This window comes from Pseudonaja textilis, chromosome Z (assembly GCF_049901715.1).
Source record: "Pseudonaja textilis isolate UNSWEBS1 chromosome Z, rPseTex1.2, whole genome shotgun sequence".
NCBI classification, from domain to species: Eukaryota; Metazoa; Chordata; class Lepidosauria; order Squamata; family Elapidae; genus Pseudonaja; species Pseudonaja textilis.
In genome coordinates this window covers 134,090,105-134,109,349 of record NC_142008.1, presented here as the reverse complement: position 1 = coordinate 134,109,349, position 19,245 = coordinate 134,090,105, and the positions used below count along the sequence as shown (strand labels likewise).

At 39.3% G+C, this 19,245-nt stretch overlaps 1 protein-coding gene across 1 annotated transcript; it reads left to right on the top strand.

The window, feature by feature from the left end:
• Nucleotides 1–1,018: 1,018 nt before the first annotated feature.
• On the top strand, nt 1,019–9,446 carry LOC113443727 (galanin peptides-like). The gene is made up of 5 exons (XM_026712143.2): nt 1,019–1,099; nt 3,227–3,281; nt 6,728–6,853; nt 7,288–7,362; nt 9,222–9,446. The coding sequence occupies exons 1-5, from the start codon at nt 1,019–1,021 to the stop codon at nt 9,278–9,280; spliced, it is 396 nt and encodes a 131-aa protein (XP_026567928.2). The 3' UTR covers nt 9,281–9,446.
• The last annotated feature ends 9,799 nt before the right edge of the window (nt 9,447–19,245 follow it).

Here is a 19,245-nt window from a genome sequence, read left to right as displayed (position 1 = left end):
TCTATAGAGTTTCTACCTATTGTACTGCTGTTCAGTGACGCGAGAGTCCTATTAGCTACCGGTAAATGTCTGTATGCTTGTATCTACCAAGCATACATACCATGTACTTTCAGGTATGTAAAGAGTTTCAAAGTATTTTGATGAAATATTTTAAAAGTGTAGAACATTTTCAAGAACAGAAGGTCAAAACTCACAGGACCTTGGATCGTGGAGCGAAGGCAAATTTGAACCACAGTTAATGATCATACAAGCGTCGAAACTTGATGGGAGAACAGTTGCTTTTTTATGCAGAACAATTTTCCAAATTGTTTCACCCAGATTTTTGACTGCTTATTCACATTGTATAAGGTCAGTGTAAAAATAGTAATTTTCTTGAGGAAGTATTAACCATATTTGTAGAACTAAAACAATCCATTCAGAATTGCAAAAAAACTGGATAATCATTAGATAGAAGCATAGGCACAGCAAATATCTTTTCATTTGGGTGATCATTTGGGTTTTTGCCAGCTTGATAAGGTGGCCTTAATGGAAATGCAATTCCCATGTCTTCTTAGCATCTGATGTGATTGTAGGCTATAAGAATTATAATTCAGAATGCTTGTAGAGCTATGGTAAAAGACTAGGAGAGCCATAGAAAAAGAGATGTTATTCTTTGTGATATTATTCACAAAGCACACTAAGCCAAACTTTGCTTAATCATGGTTTACTGAATAAAGCATGGTCTACATATCAAATAGACTGTAGCAGAATTCAGACTTTGATTCACTTTGGTTGAGCATGTGTATATATATATATATATATTATCAACCATAGTGGAAATATAATTTCAGATGAATTATTGGGTGTTTATTTATAAAAATAAAAAATATTGCTAACTTTTAAATATCAGAGATGATAGTAAAACCAAAGAAGGTATTGTAATCCTATTTTCCTACAAAGGAAAAAATTATTAGCAAAGAAATGTCATGTCATTGGAAAGCAAACTCTTTTCTTTGATTCTCTTCTTTCCTCTAACCAGATGAGGACTTCTTGGTATGTCTTGTGCTTTTCTTTGCTTTTCTGCTCACTGCTTGGAGACTGTATTGGAGTTGCGTTTGTGGTGAGTTTGTATCAGATCTTCCAAATCTATATTTTCAATTTACTGGGGGAGAATTAAGAGTACCAGCATTTGGCTCTCGCTGGCAGAAGGTAACAAGATGGTAAAGGCAGTGGTTATAGCAGGGACGACCAAATTTCAGATTGTGGATTTCAGGGGTGAATGCTCCATGGTGTTGGATGTTTTTAAAAGCATATGTATGATTAACTATGGAGGAACGTCTGCACCAAGAATTTCAGTACTACTGTGGCATTTCCATTCAATCGGGAAAGGGGGAAAATGGGGTCTAATTTATTATGATCCACACAAGAGTTAGCCGACCAGAAAAACAGAGTGGTAATAGCCCACATAAACATAAAACAAAATAAAAAATTTACACACACACACACACACACACACACACACACACACACACACACACAAAACATTCTGTCTCAGTTCTTCATGGGTCCTTGGGTGTGAGAAGATTTTCACACACCCCTAATTTCATGGCCTTTTTGAGAGGTTTTTCCTCAGAGCAAATCATGGTCTCATGGCTACCTAGCCCTCAAGACAGTACTTTGCTCCGAGAAAATACCATTCGAACATGTGAACACCATTTTGTCATTTAAAGAAAAATCTGAGAAAGGAGAGAATACAGAATAATATAGTTGGAGGTCTTCTAGACTAGGGGTTTCAAACTCACGTTGTCATGAGGTCATCACATGACATATCGCAACTTTTTCCCCCTTCACTAAACTGGGCGTGGCCAGCGCATGCATCCAGCCTGCAGGCCAAGAGTTTGACAACCCTTTTCTAAACCAACTCAACCTACTCAAGCGGGAGTCCTATGTCATTCCAGAACAAGAGGCAACAGTCTCTTCTTAAAAGCCTCCAGTGATGGAGCACCCACAACTTTGGATGGCAAATTGTTCTACTGGTTAATTGTTCCTACTATAAGGAAATTTCCCCTTAGTTCTAGGTTGCTTGTCTCCTTGGTTACTTTCCATCCATTGCTTCTAGTCCTACCTTCAGGTGCTTTGGAGAACTGGCTAACCCTCTATTCTTTGTGACAGCCACTCAAATATTGGAACACTGCTATCATGTCACCCCTATTTCTTCTTTTTATTAGATTGGACATACCTGATTTCTGCAACCGTTCTTTATATGTTTTAGCCTCCAGCCCTCTAATCATTTTTGTTGCTCTTCTTTGCACCCTTTCCAAAGTCTTAACATCTTTTTTATAATGAGGAAAAAACTAAAACTGGATACAATATTCCCAATGTTGTCTTACTAAGGTTTTATAAAGCAGCATTTTTTGTTGTTCAGATGATAGGACTTCTAGTCCTTTTCTTGGTATCTTCCATTTTTTTCTCTGGAAGGTATTGAACAAAAAGAAACAGAACAGTGCAAATTTTCTCCTTTCTGAGGTTGAATTTCTCTTTTTCATTCCTTTGAAATGAAATTTTGCAGATCTTTTTTTATTATTTTGAAGGGGAAATGTGGCTCCCCAAATCATGGTTTTTGTCCTCTTAAATTTCTGCTCCTTTCTCCTAGTCCAGAGGTGTCCAAACTTGGCAACTTTAAGACTTGTGGACTTCAACTCCCAGAATTTCTCAGTCAGCCATGCTAGCCGAGGAATTCTGGGAGTTGAAGTCCACAAGTCTTAAAGCTGCCAAGTTTGGGGACCCCTGTCCTAGTCCAAAAACTGATGCAGGATATAACATTGAGAGAATTAAATATCCAGCCAATTGTTTCTCATGCCATCTAACATTTCATCTGGACTTCCTTCCAGCAAGTCACTAAATACATTAATTTTTTTACAATCCCCATAAATTAAACTTTGTAATTCATGAGAATTTAGAGTCCTGTAATAGATTAGGACAGGGGTTTCTCAGCCTCGACAAATCTCAACTGTGTGGGCTTCAACTCCCAGAATTCCCCAGCCAACTTTGATGAAAAGAATTCTGGAAGTTGAAGTCTACACAGCTTAAATTTGCTGATGTTGAGAAACACAGGACTAGGGACTGTCTTAAATTTTGTAAAATTTGCTCTGCTACTAATTTGACTTTTGATGGGGGGGACACAGATTATAATCCAGATGAGGCGAATGCAAGTTTAACGTCATGTTTCCTACTGTTCCTTCTGTAGCCCAAGGACAAACGCGGGTGGACCCTGAACAGTGCTGGATATCTTCTGGGACCCCGTAAGTTGATTCAGAGAAAACAGGGTTAAGTGAAAGCTGCATTAAGGTCACAGGGAAAGAAATTTTACTGAACCAAATGACATTTCCTTCTAAGGCAGTGTGTTTTTCAACCTCAATACTTTAAGATGTATGGACTTCAATTCCCAGAATTCCCCCAGCCAGCACAGAATCAGATTCATAAGCCTGGAAGAGACTGAGAGGGGCCGAGACTTCTAATCTAACCCCTTGTCCAAGGCAGGGGGTCCTCATACCATCTTGGACAAATGGTTTCCCACTTTTTTCTTGAAAACTTCCAGTGGTGGAGCAGCCACAGCTCCAGGAGGCAAGCTGTCCCTCTGCTTAATAACTCTCACTAGATGTGTTATAACTGAGAAGCACTGTTCTAAGGAAATATGTATAGCACTGTATTACTAGCAGTGAGGGCGGGTCCCTTGATAAGCTCCTAAAAAGCAGCAGATGATCAATCTTATTATTTCTGTTAACCTTTAACTGATCTTTGTTCACCAGGACTGAATGATGAAGTTTTAAGGATCTGTTTGTAGATAAGAGTGAAATACAGGAAGTTATGCTTTAAGAGAAGGTGATAAGTTGTGTGATAAAGGGGGAAGTAATGTCTCTGTATACTTCTTTCTTATCATATTATTGTTCTCCTTTTTTCTTCTAAGTTATTTCTATTTTTCCGTAATTTCTATTCTTTTTATCCTGTTTTGAAGGATTAGTTTTTATCTGTTTAATAGTAATAATATAATAATAATGTTATTATAAAAATATATATCAGGGCATCAGAGCAGTAACCTAACATCTGTACATCCAGTGAAAACTCAATCTGGCTGTTATAATTGATCCCTGGACTGATGAGATTCAGCATAGGTAGTCCTTGATTTATGACCACAACTAAGCTCAAATTTTCAGTTGCATTTATTAAGTGAGTTTCGTCCCATTTTATGACTTTTCTTATCACAGTTGTTAAGTGAATCACTGCAGTTGATAATTAATAACCCGGTTATTAAGTGAATTTGGCTTTCCCATTGCCTTTGCTGGTTGCAAAAACATGACTTGGGACACAGCAATGGTCACAAGACCTAGTTGCCAATCCTCTGAATTTTGATCACACGAGCATGGGGATGCTGCAAAGGTCATAACTGTGAAAAACAGTCGTAAGTTATATTTTTCAATGTCACTGTAACTTTGAACGTTCACTAAATGAACTGTTGCAAGTTGAGGAGTTCCTATACAGGTAATCCTAATTTATGACCACAATTGGGACCAGAATTTCCATTGCTAAGCAAAGCGGTTGTTAAGTGAATTTTGCCCAATTTTATGACCTTTTTTTGCTATAAGTGTTAAGTGAATCACTGCAGTTGTTAAGCAAATAAGCCAGTCGTTAAGCAAACCCACCTTCCCCATTGACTTTCTTTGTCAGATCTGGCTGGGAAGATTGCAAATGGTGATCATATGATCCTGCAGTGCTTCAACCATTGCAATTACATGCCAGTTGCCAAATGCCTGAATTTTAATCATGTGACCCTGGGGAGTTGTGACAGTTGTAAGTGCGAGGACTTTCTAAACTAGTAAATGTGAGAACAGTAACTAAACTAATGGTTATAAGTCAAGGACTACCTATAAGCCATTATTGTATGTAAACAGCCAGCCTCTAGCTCCTCTGTTATCAGTGGAGAAACTTCCTCTCTATTGGTTGATAAGAAGACTCTGGGAAAGACAATTAAAAGGTTTTTTAATGTAAAGGGGATTTATATATTTTAAATAGAAAATAGTTCAGCTTCTGGAACACATGTTAACTCCATCTCATTTACAGCTGGTCCTCAACTCACGATCACAACTGAGCCCAAAATTTATGTTGCTAAGTGAGAAATGTGTTAAGTGAGTTTTGTCCCATTTTACAACTTTTCTTGTTTTATGACTTATTAAGTTGTTAAATTAGTAACCTGGTTGTTAAGCGAACCTGGCTTCCCCATTGATTTAGCTTCTCAGAATGTGGCAAAAGATGGTCACATGACCCCCGGGACACTGAAAAACGACATTAAAGTGAATCAGTTGTCAAGCATCTGAATGTAAATCATGTGACCACGGGAATGCTGCATTCGTCATAAGTCTGAAAAATGGTCACGAGTCACTTTTTTCAGTGCTGTTGTAACTTCGAACGGTCACTGTGAACTGTTGCAAGTCGAGGACTACCTGTAGCTCAATAAGTCTTGCTAAAGAGAAGTCTGATAAGAATGAGGCCTGGAAAATAATCGCTTTTAGACAACTAAAATATTCTGTTTAAAGTTACAATAGCACTGAAAAAGTGACTTATGACCGGACCTGCAATTTATGACTATCTCAGCATTCCCATGGTCATAAATACCAAAAGTTGGACACTTGGCAACCAGTCTGTATTTGCAACCATTACAGCATCCTGAGGTTAGGTGATCATCATTTATGAGTTTCCAGCCGGCTTCCGGCAAGGAAAGTCAATAGGGAAATTTAAGTCAGTGGATTCACTTAAGGACTGTATGATCCACTTAACTACAGTGATTTGCTTAACGACCATGACAAAATGGTTCTAAAATTGGGTGTGATTCACTTAACTTGCTTAGCAACCAAAATTCTGATCCCAACTGTGGTTGTAAATCAGAGACTACCTGTATTGCTTCGCTTGTGGCTCCTTGGTGAAAAAGAAAACTATGAGGAGATGCGTTGGTGGCATTGGTGGTGGTGATGATGATGATGATATCTTCCTCCCTAAGAAATATAGTTCTCCCACATGGAGCCTTCCTGGCATTACTAATGCTAAGATTTAGTGCTGAAATATGAGATGGAAAACAGCTGTATCACATTTCTGTGAATGATGGAAAACTGCATGATACACGCAGTCCTTGTCTTACAACGGTTCATTTAGGGACCATTCAAAGTTAGAACAGCGCTGAAAAAAAGTGACTTATGACTGTTTTTCCACACTTACTACCATTGCGGCATTCCAGAGCACAGTCCCCATGATCAAAATCCGAACACTGACTCATATTTATGACGGTTGCAGTGTTCCAGGGTCATGTGATCCCCTTTTACGACCTTCTGGCAAGCAAAGTCAATGGAGAAGCCAGATTCACTTCACAACTGCATTACTAACTTAACAAATGCATTGATTCGCTTAACAACCGTGGCCAAGAAAGGTGGTAAAATCAGGCAAAATTCACTCAGCAAATGTTTCACTTAGCAACAGAAAGATTGGAGCCAACTATGGTCGTAAGTCGAGAACTACCTGTATGCTGGTCTGGAAGTCTCCCAATTCTCTTCCCTTTCACCAATATTCCTTGTTTGCTGGCTGCTGGCAGTGGGGTGATTATAAAAGGCCACCAGGCCGTCCATCCCTCCCTCCCTCAAGTAGCTCTTGGTTTTATGAGCCTGGTGTAAACCATCTCTTTTTTTTTCCATGTAACCTGCAGCACTTCTTCCCTCCCAATCTCCTCTCCCCAAAGCAGATGCCCACCAGACGCTGCCTGATAAAGGAGCTGTGGCTGGAAAAAGAGATGCTGAGGAGGATCTGTATTCTGTGGGGCAGGATCTTATTGGTGAGCACCCACTGTCGGTGGTTTTTCCCTGTATTATTTCCCCATTATTTAGCCTAGCAGGGTGTCAAACTCAAGGCCTGGGGGCTGGATCCAGACACACAGGGTGCTTAGATCTGATCCACGGGGCCAGAAAACAATGGAAGAATGGCCTGCGGTGCCTCTGCCAGTGAAAACCTTGGTTCACCGGTCTCCATTTCACTGGCAGAGGGTTGCAAGTTCCAGAAACGGAACTCGGGAGCCTGTTTTCGCTGGCAGAGCGCTTGGGCCTCCACAGGCGCCCCAACATGAGTGACATCGAGCTGGCCATACCCACCCTGGTCATGCCCCCCCCATAGCCTCCTCCCGAGGCCAAACACAACCCTGATGCGACCCTCAATGAAATCAAGTTTGACACCCCTGATGTAGCCCTTAATGCTGTTTCCTCCCTCTTTCAGCACCTGTTCTGCAACCTTCTGATTTCGGCATACTCCAAACGCTGATGGATTTTTTCTCCTCCCTGAATTTCCAAGGTGAGAACACATAAGAGGGTCTTTCTCACTGAACAATGGCCTTGCTTAGCAGTGGATATTCTAACAATGGATGTTCTAAGATGAGGAGTACCTTCAGTCTTTGCCTACTACTCTCTTTTAACTTGCAGAAGAGAGTGGAAATGTTGCCTCTACACAGAGCATCTGCCTCTATACCATTCTGACTGGTGTTTTCTGAAAGACTTCCTGTATACCTTGCTCTTATGAAAGAGTATAACACCTGGTTTTTACACATAACGGATTTTATATGGGCCAATTTTTTTATTGCTTCTATTACTTGGGGGTGTTGATGATATTTTGTCTACAGGTAGTCCTCAACTTACAACAATTTGTTTAGTGATCATTAGAAATTATAGCAGCACTGAAAAAAGTGACTGGTGACCATTTTTCACACAATCGTTGTAGCATCCCCAGGGTCATATAATTAAAATTCAGGCGCTTGGCAACTGACTCTTATTTATGGGATCAGCTTTTGCAAAATTCTAACAAACAAAGTCAACGGGGAAGCCAGATTCACTTAACAGCTGTACTACTAGTTTAACAATCGCATTGATTCACTGAACAACCGTGGCAAGAAAGGTCGTAAAATGGGGTAAAATTCACCTAACAGCTGTCTCGCTTAACAACAGAAATGTTGGGCTCAATTGTAGTCGAGGACTGAGTAGTGTATTTAAATAGAGACTTCTAGGGCAATGTTCCTATTGGTTAACAGAAGCAACGATATGATTGGTTAGTAACATTAGTACCTGATTGGCCGCCACTAGCGGCGGGAAGTTTAACTAAATGTCATTGGTTGCGAGCCATGGAGCAGCCGCTATAAAAAGGGCTGCTGAGGTTTGACTGCAGTTGAAGTTCCTGTTATTATTAAAGAGCTGAATTCAATTCCGGTCTGCGAGTCTCTTTACTGGCGACAGAACAGACTGTATCTTCTATTTCTAGGTGCTGCTTATCACAGTCTCTCAGAGTTAGTACTGACATTTCCTTCCAGGACAAAACTTGGTTATTGATTTCTTGCTTCATCCGATGCTCTGTTCTCTCTGTTAGCCTGACTGATAATAGCAATAGCACTTAGACTTCTATACCACTTCACAGTGCTTTACAGCCCTCTCTAAGTGGTTTACAGAGTCATCCTATTGCCCCCCCACAAACAATCTGGGTCCTCATTTTACCCACCTCGGAAGGAGGGAAGTCTGAGTCAACCCTGAGCCAGTCAGAACTGAATTCCTGGCAGTCGGCAGAATTAGCCTGCAATACTGCACTCTAAACCCTGCATCTCTATGGCTCAGGTCACAAGCATGAAGAAAGAATATGGACTGAGCAGGAAGGAACATTCTGGAGGTTTTTATAGCATGTATCTTCCACGCTTACTATTTGACTAGAGTCTAGACCAGCAATCAAGTGAACAATCCCCCAATCAAGGAACTACCAATGCAGACAAATTAATACTAAACAGCCTATGCAGGGAATTACCAAGAACCCTCCCACCAATACTGACAGGGCAAGCGACTAGTATGTTAAAATAACAGCAAACCCGACTCCCTTCTACTAATGATGATGTTACTTAGTGTGGTAATGAAATGTTTGCAAGAAAACTACCAAGCTCAGCGAGCACCAAGCACCAAGTATTGGTATATGTTGTATTATTATATGTATACATAGTGGAATTTTATAATAAGTTCACAATATGTCTTGATTATTTTATATATAGACATAGATTCCAGACAGGGGCAAACTATGTTAGATTTGTTCTTATAGCATGGAATATTAAGAATGAAAGACAGTTGGGCGTTACACAGGCAGGACTGAGATGAAACCTCAAAATGTGCTTTCTCTCTTTTTAGATCAAAGAGTGATTGGACGCCTGTCCCTCCCAGTGTCAGAAGAATCGATGCAACAGTAATATTCTTTGAGAGCTGCTTGTAGCATTGCAGTTCCTTTCCTGTTTCACACATGCAGGTGTTGGTCAGAGCCTTTGTCGTGTTTTATCTGCTGCTCCGCTATTCAGCAATTCGCTCAAAATAATTCACTTCTCATCTATCTAATCTTCCTGTTCACCCTTTATTTAATATTGCCAATTATTCTGCAGTTCCTTGTCTTGCAAGGCCTCTATAAACCTCCTTCTTGGATTTTATAAAAGAATTTTATTCTTTTCCCTAATGTAAACAATCACAGCAAGGGTCTTCAGACTTGACAGCTTTAAGACTGGTGGACTTCAACTCCCAGAATTCCTGAGCTATCATGACTGGAGGAGGAATTCTGGGAGTTGGTCCACCAGTCTTAAAGCTGTCAAGTTTAAAGACCCTGAAATAGATATATTGGATGTTACTTATATTATTCATATGAGAATGTGATTATTGTTGTATTGTTATATTGATAAGAATATTACTTATATTATTCATATGGGAATGTGATTATTGTTGTATTGTTATATTGATAAGAATATTACTTATATTATTTATATGGGAATGTGGTTATTGTTATATTGTTATATTGGTAAAATGAGTATTATTAATTGTAAGCACATGAAATATGTACCTAATCAGTTGAAATGGAATGCATTTATTGCATGTAAAAATAAAAATAAAAATTTTTGCGGAAAAAAGGTTGAAGACCCCTTAATTACAGGATATGCAACAATATTATACTTTCATTTCCTCGTATCCTTATAGCTTCATGTTTTTAATAGACGTTGGCACACTTATTGGGGATCTGTGTTTTTGTACCTTCATGAGAAGATCACAAATTGGGGTTTAGAACATGTGGAAGGTGCCTGTTGAAGAATATTTCCCAACCTTAGCAGCCTTTAAGCTGTGTGGACTTCCAATTCCCAAAATTCCCCAGCCAGCATGGGCAACATTTATGTATCACAATTCACATAAGGAAAAGACTGTGTAAACTGTCTACTTAATAAATTCTCATGGAGGGGAGAGAGAGCACCTGCAAATCATTTCTGCTAGTGCTATCACTGAACTAAACTCAGAATTAATATGAACTTAACTTCTAACTTAATTTGCTTCCAGTATGGGTCTGTTTGGCCAGCAGTGTTGCAGTGTGAGTAGACTTGTATTAATTCTGAATTTGATTCAGCTATAACACTAGCAGAAATTATTTGCAAGTGCTCTCTCTCCCCTCCATGAGAAAATTGGCAATTGGGTTGTAATAGTACTATAGACCAGTGTTTCTTTAAGATGTGTGGATTTCAACTCCCGGAATTCCCTAGCCCAGAATTCCCGAGGTTGAGAAACATTGCTTAATTAAGCAACAGAGTATTAAGGAGAGAGATAATTGATTGACTCTGAAAAGATAAGTCAACTCTACACTATAGTGTTTGGAGAAAAATCCCTCTTATCATTAATAGAAATCATAGTTCAGAAGTTTTGTGTGTGTGGAAGAGTGATCATAAATATTAGAAATGGCAAAAACACAAGGAATTAATAGTAAATGAGCTTGAAAGATAGCAGGGCAGCATTCAGATATTACGTTATGACACTAATTGTGAATAAACTGCCTTATCTCTAATTTTATGGCTGAATATAGAGACAGGTAGTTAAGCACTACAAAGGCTTCCATACAAAGTTTCTTTATTGGATTATATCAGGCATCCTCAAGATATAATTCACAGTTATGCTGAGATTCATCTAATGTCCAATCTTTCCATTGTCGTCTTCATAGTGTGAAAAGATAGTTATCTTCATCCCATAATAATACAGCAAAGGAAGACACCAGCACATTGCTGGGTCCAGGTAAGAATGACCAAAACTCCCCCCAGTCCAACCAGGGGTCAATTCAGTGACCAATCAGGATTACAAATGTGACTACATGACATGAACTACATCTCCCATGAGGCATTAACTATATTTCCCATGAGGCATTCCCTTAAGGGGACAGCTCTCATTCCCAAACTAACTTATATACTGTTTAACCAGCACAAACAGTATTTGGTGTATAGAAAAAGCTAATGAAACCAGATAGTTCAGCCCCATAGCTTATTCAGTATTAGGAGTCTATCGGAAATTCTGGCTGGTTTTTAATAAACCAGTGTCATAAGCAGGACTCTAGGATTCCTGTTTGCATAGAACTGCTAAACAACTGTATGCTGAGCCTGTTCAGGTTTGTTTCACAGTTTTTGCTGCCAGGAGAAGCCAGGCAGGAGCAATGAAGTAGCCCATCTGAGCTCTTTCACTGCATCTAAAATTAGGAACAGTGTGTTTGTAAGGGGAAAGAAATTACTACAGATAGTCCTCAACTTATGACCACAATTCAGCCCAAATTTCCATTGCTAAGTGAGATATTTGTTAAGTGAGTTTTGACCCATTTTACGTTCTTTCTTGCCACAGATGTTAAAGTGAATGACTGCGGTTGTTAAGGCAGTCACAAGGTTGTTAAGTGAATCTGGCTTTCCCATTGACTATTTGTCAGAAAGTCGCAAAATGGGATCACATGGTCCCAGGACACTGCAACCGTCATAAATATGAGTCAGTTGCTGAGCATCTGAATTTTGATCACATGACCATGGGGATACTACAATGGTCACAAATGTGAAAAATGGTCATATAAGTCACTTTTTCAAGTGCCATTGTAACTTTGAACAGTCACTAAATGAACTGTTGCAAGTCAAGGACTACCTGCATTTAAATATTGACAGTGTTGTGACAGCCACAACCTTCTTCAGACTTTCTCTGTAAATCGTTGTTGTTCTGTTCATATTTTCCAGAAATGTGTTCCACTGAAAAAATACAAAGCAAACAAATCTCATAATTTATTAGAACAGGTATTGAAAGTGTCAAGTCAATAACGCAATTTACAGGCACATCATGACATGATCTGTAATTCATGAAGGGCATAATTTGAATTAAACCTTTGCCTAAGTTCCTCTTGCTATTTTCAGACTAGCTTCCCAGACTAATTCCTGGTTCAACTAACCATGCTAACCACGAATAAACCACTGTTGGCTAAATTCATGCCTTGTGCTAATGCATAAGTAGCAGTTGATAAATCTCAGCAGCAGGATTTACAAATAAGGCTAAACAAAGCAACCCATATTATGGCCTAGTTTAGCAAATACATCTGCTCTATGGAGTAGGGCATCTTATGTGACTCTGATTTGGGGAGAAAGCAGTGAAGCCAAGTGGAAAGAGAGCATGCTCCGAGGTACTAAGATCCTCAGGGATCAGGACCCCCTAGAAAGTCTGTAGAACAGGAGCAAATTCAGCTTTTAAGCTTCTACAGATCTTTCCATTCTGTCAAGCTAAAATTGGTCCTTGACAGGGGTCCGTGAATGTGATAATACATAGTTTGACCCTCATCATGCAAGATGTTATGCCCCTTCCCCCACGTGCTGCTACTTCATTCTTAATCTGAGTTTACCACCAAAAACTTTTGCATGTAAGAGTTGAGCCACTTCTGCCTCTCCATCGCGGTTAACATCTTACTTTTCTCTCGGAAAGCCGCGTCATCTGCTACCACAATACTCCGCTTCCCACGCCAGCCTGGCACCCATCCAGTTAAATCTACTGCCCCCATTTGGTTCCCAGCAGGTACTGCTTCTTTTCTTGCTAAACCCCATCGCTGGATTTTTTTGTTCTGTCTTTCGTCATGATTGCCATCATCTTGTGAGGCTGTGACGTCTGAAGACATCCATTTGAGACTCCAGTCCTGCAGGGAGATGGATGGTGTATAGATGCCCCACGGAAGAAGGTTAGCCTTAAGGTCAACGTTGCTCTCTAACCCAGGATATTGAGAGACGTCATGCTCCCCAAACTTCCTGGGAAACAAAAGATATGTGAGGGTTGTTGTTGGTTTTTTTTAAGAGAGAAAGATTAAAGATTGGTAAAGTTTTTTTGAGAAAAATGTTGCTGGTGGGTTTTTTTAGACTTCGTTCCAATATATGTTTCTAAAAACTGCACATTGTAGAATAGAATTACACATTGACCTAGTTTACATAGTACAATGTACAGGTAGTCCTTGACTTATGACCACAATTGAGCTCAAAATTTCTATTGTTAAGTAAGACGTTTATTAAGGGAGGTTTGCCCAATTTTATGATCTTTCTTGCTTCAGTTGTTAAATGAATCTGACTTTCCCATTGACTTGCTTGTCGGAAGGTTACAAAAAGGGATCACATGATCCCAGGATGCTATGGCCATCATAAATGGAAAAAAGTGATTTATGAGCAATTTTTCACACTTATGCGGCATAGTCATGTGATCAAAATTGGCAACAGTCTGAATTTTGATCACATGACTATAGGGATGCCACATATGTGTGAAAAATGCTCATAAATCACTTTTTTCAGTGCCATTGTGACTTTGGTCACTAAATGAACTGTTGTAAGTCGAGGACTACCTGTATTTCTTTAGCTGATGGCTTTAAATGAGTGCTGTGAAACAAATCAGTTGTGGTTTCTTGCCCAGAGAACCAAACTATGATTTGGAAAATGTGCAAATTCAGTCAGTATTGATTTACCGTTTTTCTCTCTCAGATGAAGCAAAATGATCTTTTTTTTAACAATAAAGTGACATCACAAGGTAGCTGATAGAAATAACAGGTGGATAATTTGACCACCAAGAAAAAAAATGATTGAAATCCTCTTTTTAATTCTCGGGGGTCTTGAACATTACATTCAGTTCTGACTCTTCACAGGTAGTTTGAAATTCATCTTAAAGGGTTTTGAAATGTGTGTTTAGATATTAAGTTGTTTTGATTGAAATCCCAAAATACATTTTGGAAAAGTTGTCTGGAAAAAGTTAAAAAGCAAAACAAAAAACAAACAGGAGTCAGGGAGTTACAATAGAGGAATCCTGAATACTGGATGAAGCCTGATCTTAATGGAGACACACAATATGTACTGCCAAGATGACAAGACTTAAAACATTTCCTAAGTTCACATCCATATAACATTTGGAAATAGTTCAGATACAACCTCCCTAATTCACTGGAGTATAAGAAGTGGAAGGAGGTACATATATCAGATTTGCAAGGTTCTGTTATTATAATCAATCTCAATAAAATTAGTTTTAGCTTTCCTGTGGACTTGATTTCTGGATGTTCTTAATTAGTGAAGCTGATAGTTGAGAAAACTCTGGACAAAATCCAAATCCTCCTTACTGTGGAAGGAAGATAACATCGATAGAGTTATGGAAGATATGTGCTTCCATCGAGATCCTCTTCCTTACTCTCTACATTTAATCTGCACACATCTAGTCCTTTTCCATCATTTATGGGAACACAGCTTAGATTTTGCTGTAGGTCAGCCTTTGCCTCCAGCATCCTGCTTGTACAGTATCCGTCATAAGCAAAAAAGGATGTTCCTTATTAATTCCAGTGAAGATGAGCACCTTTCCATCTGCATATAGAAATTTCATTTCCAGCTACTTTCAACTGACATAACCACTGATGGACCTGTCTCTCAAGTATTTGTAACATCTACATGACCTTCAACATCTCTGATGATAAGGAACATAGTGTGCTAATAATGGCATCATTATGGAATCCCATCAATTAATAATACAGTGACAGATGTTTCCTATGGGCAAACAAACTTCATATATAAACATTCCTCACTATGTAGGAACAAGATCTCAAAGACTCCCTGGAAAAGCCTCGTGGTATCAGTTTTGCAGAAGGCCAAGGGAGTCAGTGTCTGATGTCAGGGTGATGTTCATCCTGAAAAGAGGGGGAACCAGGCACCACCATAGGTGATACTCCTTAAGGATGAAGCTGTGCCTCTTCTAAAACTTAATGAAAGGAAAGACCTGGGAGCAGGTGGCCCTGTAGGTGCTCAGATCTGAATGATGGATTTTAAAGTGGCAACTGCCAGTGTACTCAATAACCTCTGTGGGTCTCAGTTGGATAACTAGTACCCATAACTATTAGGGTGCCATATTTCAGACCATGTAAAACTTACAAGTGGTATTCAAGATAGATTCATGTGAATGGATTGTAATAATCCAAATGGGAGATAGCATGAGGGATTATAAACAAAGCTCCCTGATCTGGAAATGCTAGAATTGCTCTTGATAGAACCACAATTACCACCTGCTCATCCAGAAGCTGTGAATCCAGAAGGATCCACAGATTACAGATTGACTCTGCCTGGGAAGTGAAACCCAGTGTGGAGTCAAGGATGTCATATTTCTGGAATCAGACAGCCTTCACACCCAAAGCCTCTCTGTTTCATTGACAGCCTCTGCCTGTTCCTTCCCATCTAGATCCTAAAACCTTCCAGATATCAAGGCAAAATTTCAACCACATCTTCTGTTTATCCTGGTGATAAGGTATATATCTGGGTATCACACTGCTGATACCTAATTAGGTGTCAGCAAATGATCTCTAGTAATTTCATGTAGAAAATAAATAGGGGAGCTGAGAGTTTCAACTCTTTGGCTTCTGTCTCTGCCTGCCTGCCTGCCTGCCCACCTGCCCACCTGCCTGCCTGCCTGCCTTTCCCTCCCTCCCTCCCCCCCCTCTCTCTCACACACAAACGCACAGATTGACTGTTAAAAAGCATTCCATTTTCTGCACAGAATGCTGCCTACTGCCAATAATTGTGTGTACAACAGTCCAGAAGAACATTGATCAAAGGTATGAAAACTGATGAGAATTCAAAGATACTGAAAGCTGATGAGAATGCAAAGAAGACAAGGAGTATGGTACTTTCCTTGTTCTGGTCCTATTACAAGTTTTCTACAAGAGCAATCAAGATGCTTTTGGTTCCATGCTCAAGTCTAGTTAGAAAGAATCTAGACCATCCATTCTCCCAGAGATCTCCACAAATGGAGCCCTACCAATTTCTCAACAACCTTCTTACAAAAGAGGAAACTGGAGATCAGTTTTTGAGAAGTCCATTAGCCAGACATAACATTAATCATTCTTTTTAAAGGCTCTGAAAGTAATATTTGGCCATCAGATCTTTATGTACATTTGTAGCTATTATCATACTTATCTTTCATTAAATTCACAAATTTCTTTCAAATTATTTGAAGCAGTGGCCATCTTTACATATTGTGTTTGGAAGTTCCATATGAATGGAATTTTGTCACTCCAGTTCAACCTTTGAATGAATAGATATTGGAAGCTTACTTTAGAACTACTGAAATCATAATCTCCCTGTTCTATGGATGAGGTTCTTTTTACAGTCTTCTTTTGAAAGTATAAGTAACATCCAGAAGATGGGAAAATGGAAGAGTGCCCTAAAGAATAAGAGCAGTCAAGAACATATATTTGTACATGAAGCTGAGTTAACTGAGTTATCACAGAGGATTATATGCAGAAGACTTCATTCCTACCTTTGCTCGATATCCTTCTCTGTCACCTACTCCTGTGTAAGATCCCATCTGTGTTCCTTAATTTGCACATTTCCCTCTCACTCTCTTCTTGCTAATCATTATCTGCAGAACTGATCCTATGATCTAAAATGACTTGGGGAAGAACAAAATGGCAGTGAACCAAAAGCTTACCTGCCTGGGGAATGCAATCTTGGCAAGAAGGTTCCTGATGTAAGCAGCCCGCATGAACTAAGAAGGACTATGATGGACAAGATCCCTTTGTGTGCACCAGTTACAGGATCCATTGCTTTGCTGCTAGAAAAAAAAAATGGAGAAGAGATCTACACCAACACGGACCAACATCATGCCCTATTGGTTTAACTACTTACAATCTCTCCTTTTGAAACAGCCTCTGGATCTTTACCCTCCTCCGACTTCCCCAAGTCCAATCCTCTGTCCTCCCACACATTAGTAGCCTCTTTCAGGGACATTTATACCTTTCCATCTCTGCTTGTGACGTGCTCAGCAAGACCAGTGCGAGAGGCTGATGGAGGCATGAGGAACCGGATCAATAGAAAACCAAGTCAACAGTTTGAAGGAAGAAAAGATGGAATGGATCTGGTTGGAATGGATTGCCCCGTGTCATCCCAATCAAGAAAATAATGAGGTAGCATAAGCATGGAGTCATGACATGACTTGTTTAAGTGGAGGAAGATGTAGTGAAGATTGTTAGAGTAAGTTTTTTTAAGTAGGAGAAAGACAGTAGTGAGAAATGGTAATAAACAGAATAATGGGTTGCAGGGAGATTGGACAGTTAGATATGTATATTTAAGACATGTATAAAAGGGAATGAATGATAAAGGCGAGTGGAACTAAGAGATATTTCTGTACCATTAAATTTTTACTCAACTTTTCATGTCATAGATTCAGATGATTTTTTTTTTCTTAAAAAAAGGCTCAAAGCAAAATATGAAAAATAAGACCAGTATTGTGTATAAAAAGTCACAAAGGAATTTGTATCATAGCCAGTTTGGTGTAATTATTCCAATGTGAGACAGTGAATTCTAGTCCTGTCTTAGGCACAAAACCAAGATCTGGGCAACCTTGGACCAGTCACTCTCTCTTAGTCACAGGAAGGAGGCAATGGCAAACCACATTTGAAAAACCTTGCCAAAACCTGCAGGGACTTGTTTGAGAATTGTGCATGATTGAACAAAAGAAGAAAAAGTAGTCATAAATTAATGCTAGGCCACAGATGTTTATCTCCCATTAACCTTTTTAACCTTAAAAGGCCTATTAAATAATTTTGCTATAGCAGATCAACATAGAAATCATTCTAAAAATATGTTGTTATAGACTCCATATAGTGAAAAAGTAGTTCAGAATCTAGGAAAATTGCATATCTGTATCATTGTGCTAAGGTAGTGTTTCTCAACTTTGGCAACTTTAAGACGTGTGGACTTCAACTCCCAGAATCTTCCAACCAGTGTCCAAATAACATGGCTGGCTGGGGAATTCTGAAGTCCGCACATCTTAAAAGTTGCCAAAGTTGGGAGACACTGCAGTAAGGAATATCAGATTAGACACAAATAGTGGTGTCCTCAGGAAAAGGAGTGAAAAAAAGCCAAAACTGGCAGTCACAAGCCATTTTTTTAAAATGGTGGGGTTTTGATTATTCCCAAGACATAAGAAAGTATAACTTCTGCTCATAAGCTGAAGAATTTTTCCTTGAAGCAAGAATTTAAACCAGAGACATCAAGGTTTATCTATGTATGCGTAAAAAGAAGACTTTTTTGACTTCCTCTCACAGATCCAAACACTAGGTAAACACCCCCACAAACACACTAAAGGAGGAGAAAATATCAGAATGCTGTTTCCTAATTTGGCATTTAAAGAGCCAACATTTTGCATTTTAATGCAAGTATTTTGCCAATATCATGATAAGGAAAATGGCCCGCAAGAAGAACAGATCATCATCTGTTCTTCTTGCAGGCCATTTTCCTTATCATGATATTGGCAAAATACTTGCACTAAAATAGTGGTGGTGGTGGTGATGGTTAAGGTTGGTCACACACTCAGTCTGATTTTAGACTGGATTTGGAGAAAATTACAACCTGCAAATAGGAGTAGAAAAACTGTGGCAAAAAAGAACAAAAATAGTACTACTAATAATAGATACTTCAGGTGCAATCCCAAAACATCTGGAGCACCACTTAAACACCACTGGCCTTGACAAAATCACCACCAGTCAATTGCAAAAGGCAGTTTTATTTGGCACAGCTGACATTTTGCAATGGTACCTGTGCTGTCCCAGCCAGTCTATGGGAATTGGATAGTTACTTAGGAATTATGAGCTGTCCCCTTAAGGGAATGCATCATGGTAAATGTAGTTAAAGATATCCTGGGAAATGTAGTTCATGTCACATAGCCACATCTGTAACCCTGATTGGTCACTGAATTGACCCTCAAGGGGTTAGGGGAGTTTCCCTCACTTTTGCCTGAACTCTCTAACTCATGGCAGCTTCTTTCTATCGCTACAAGATGGGTTAGGAGATAACCATCTTTTACTACAAGGCAGATATACAAAGGATTGGTCATT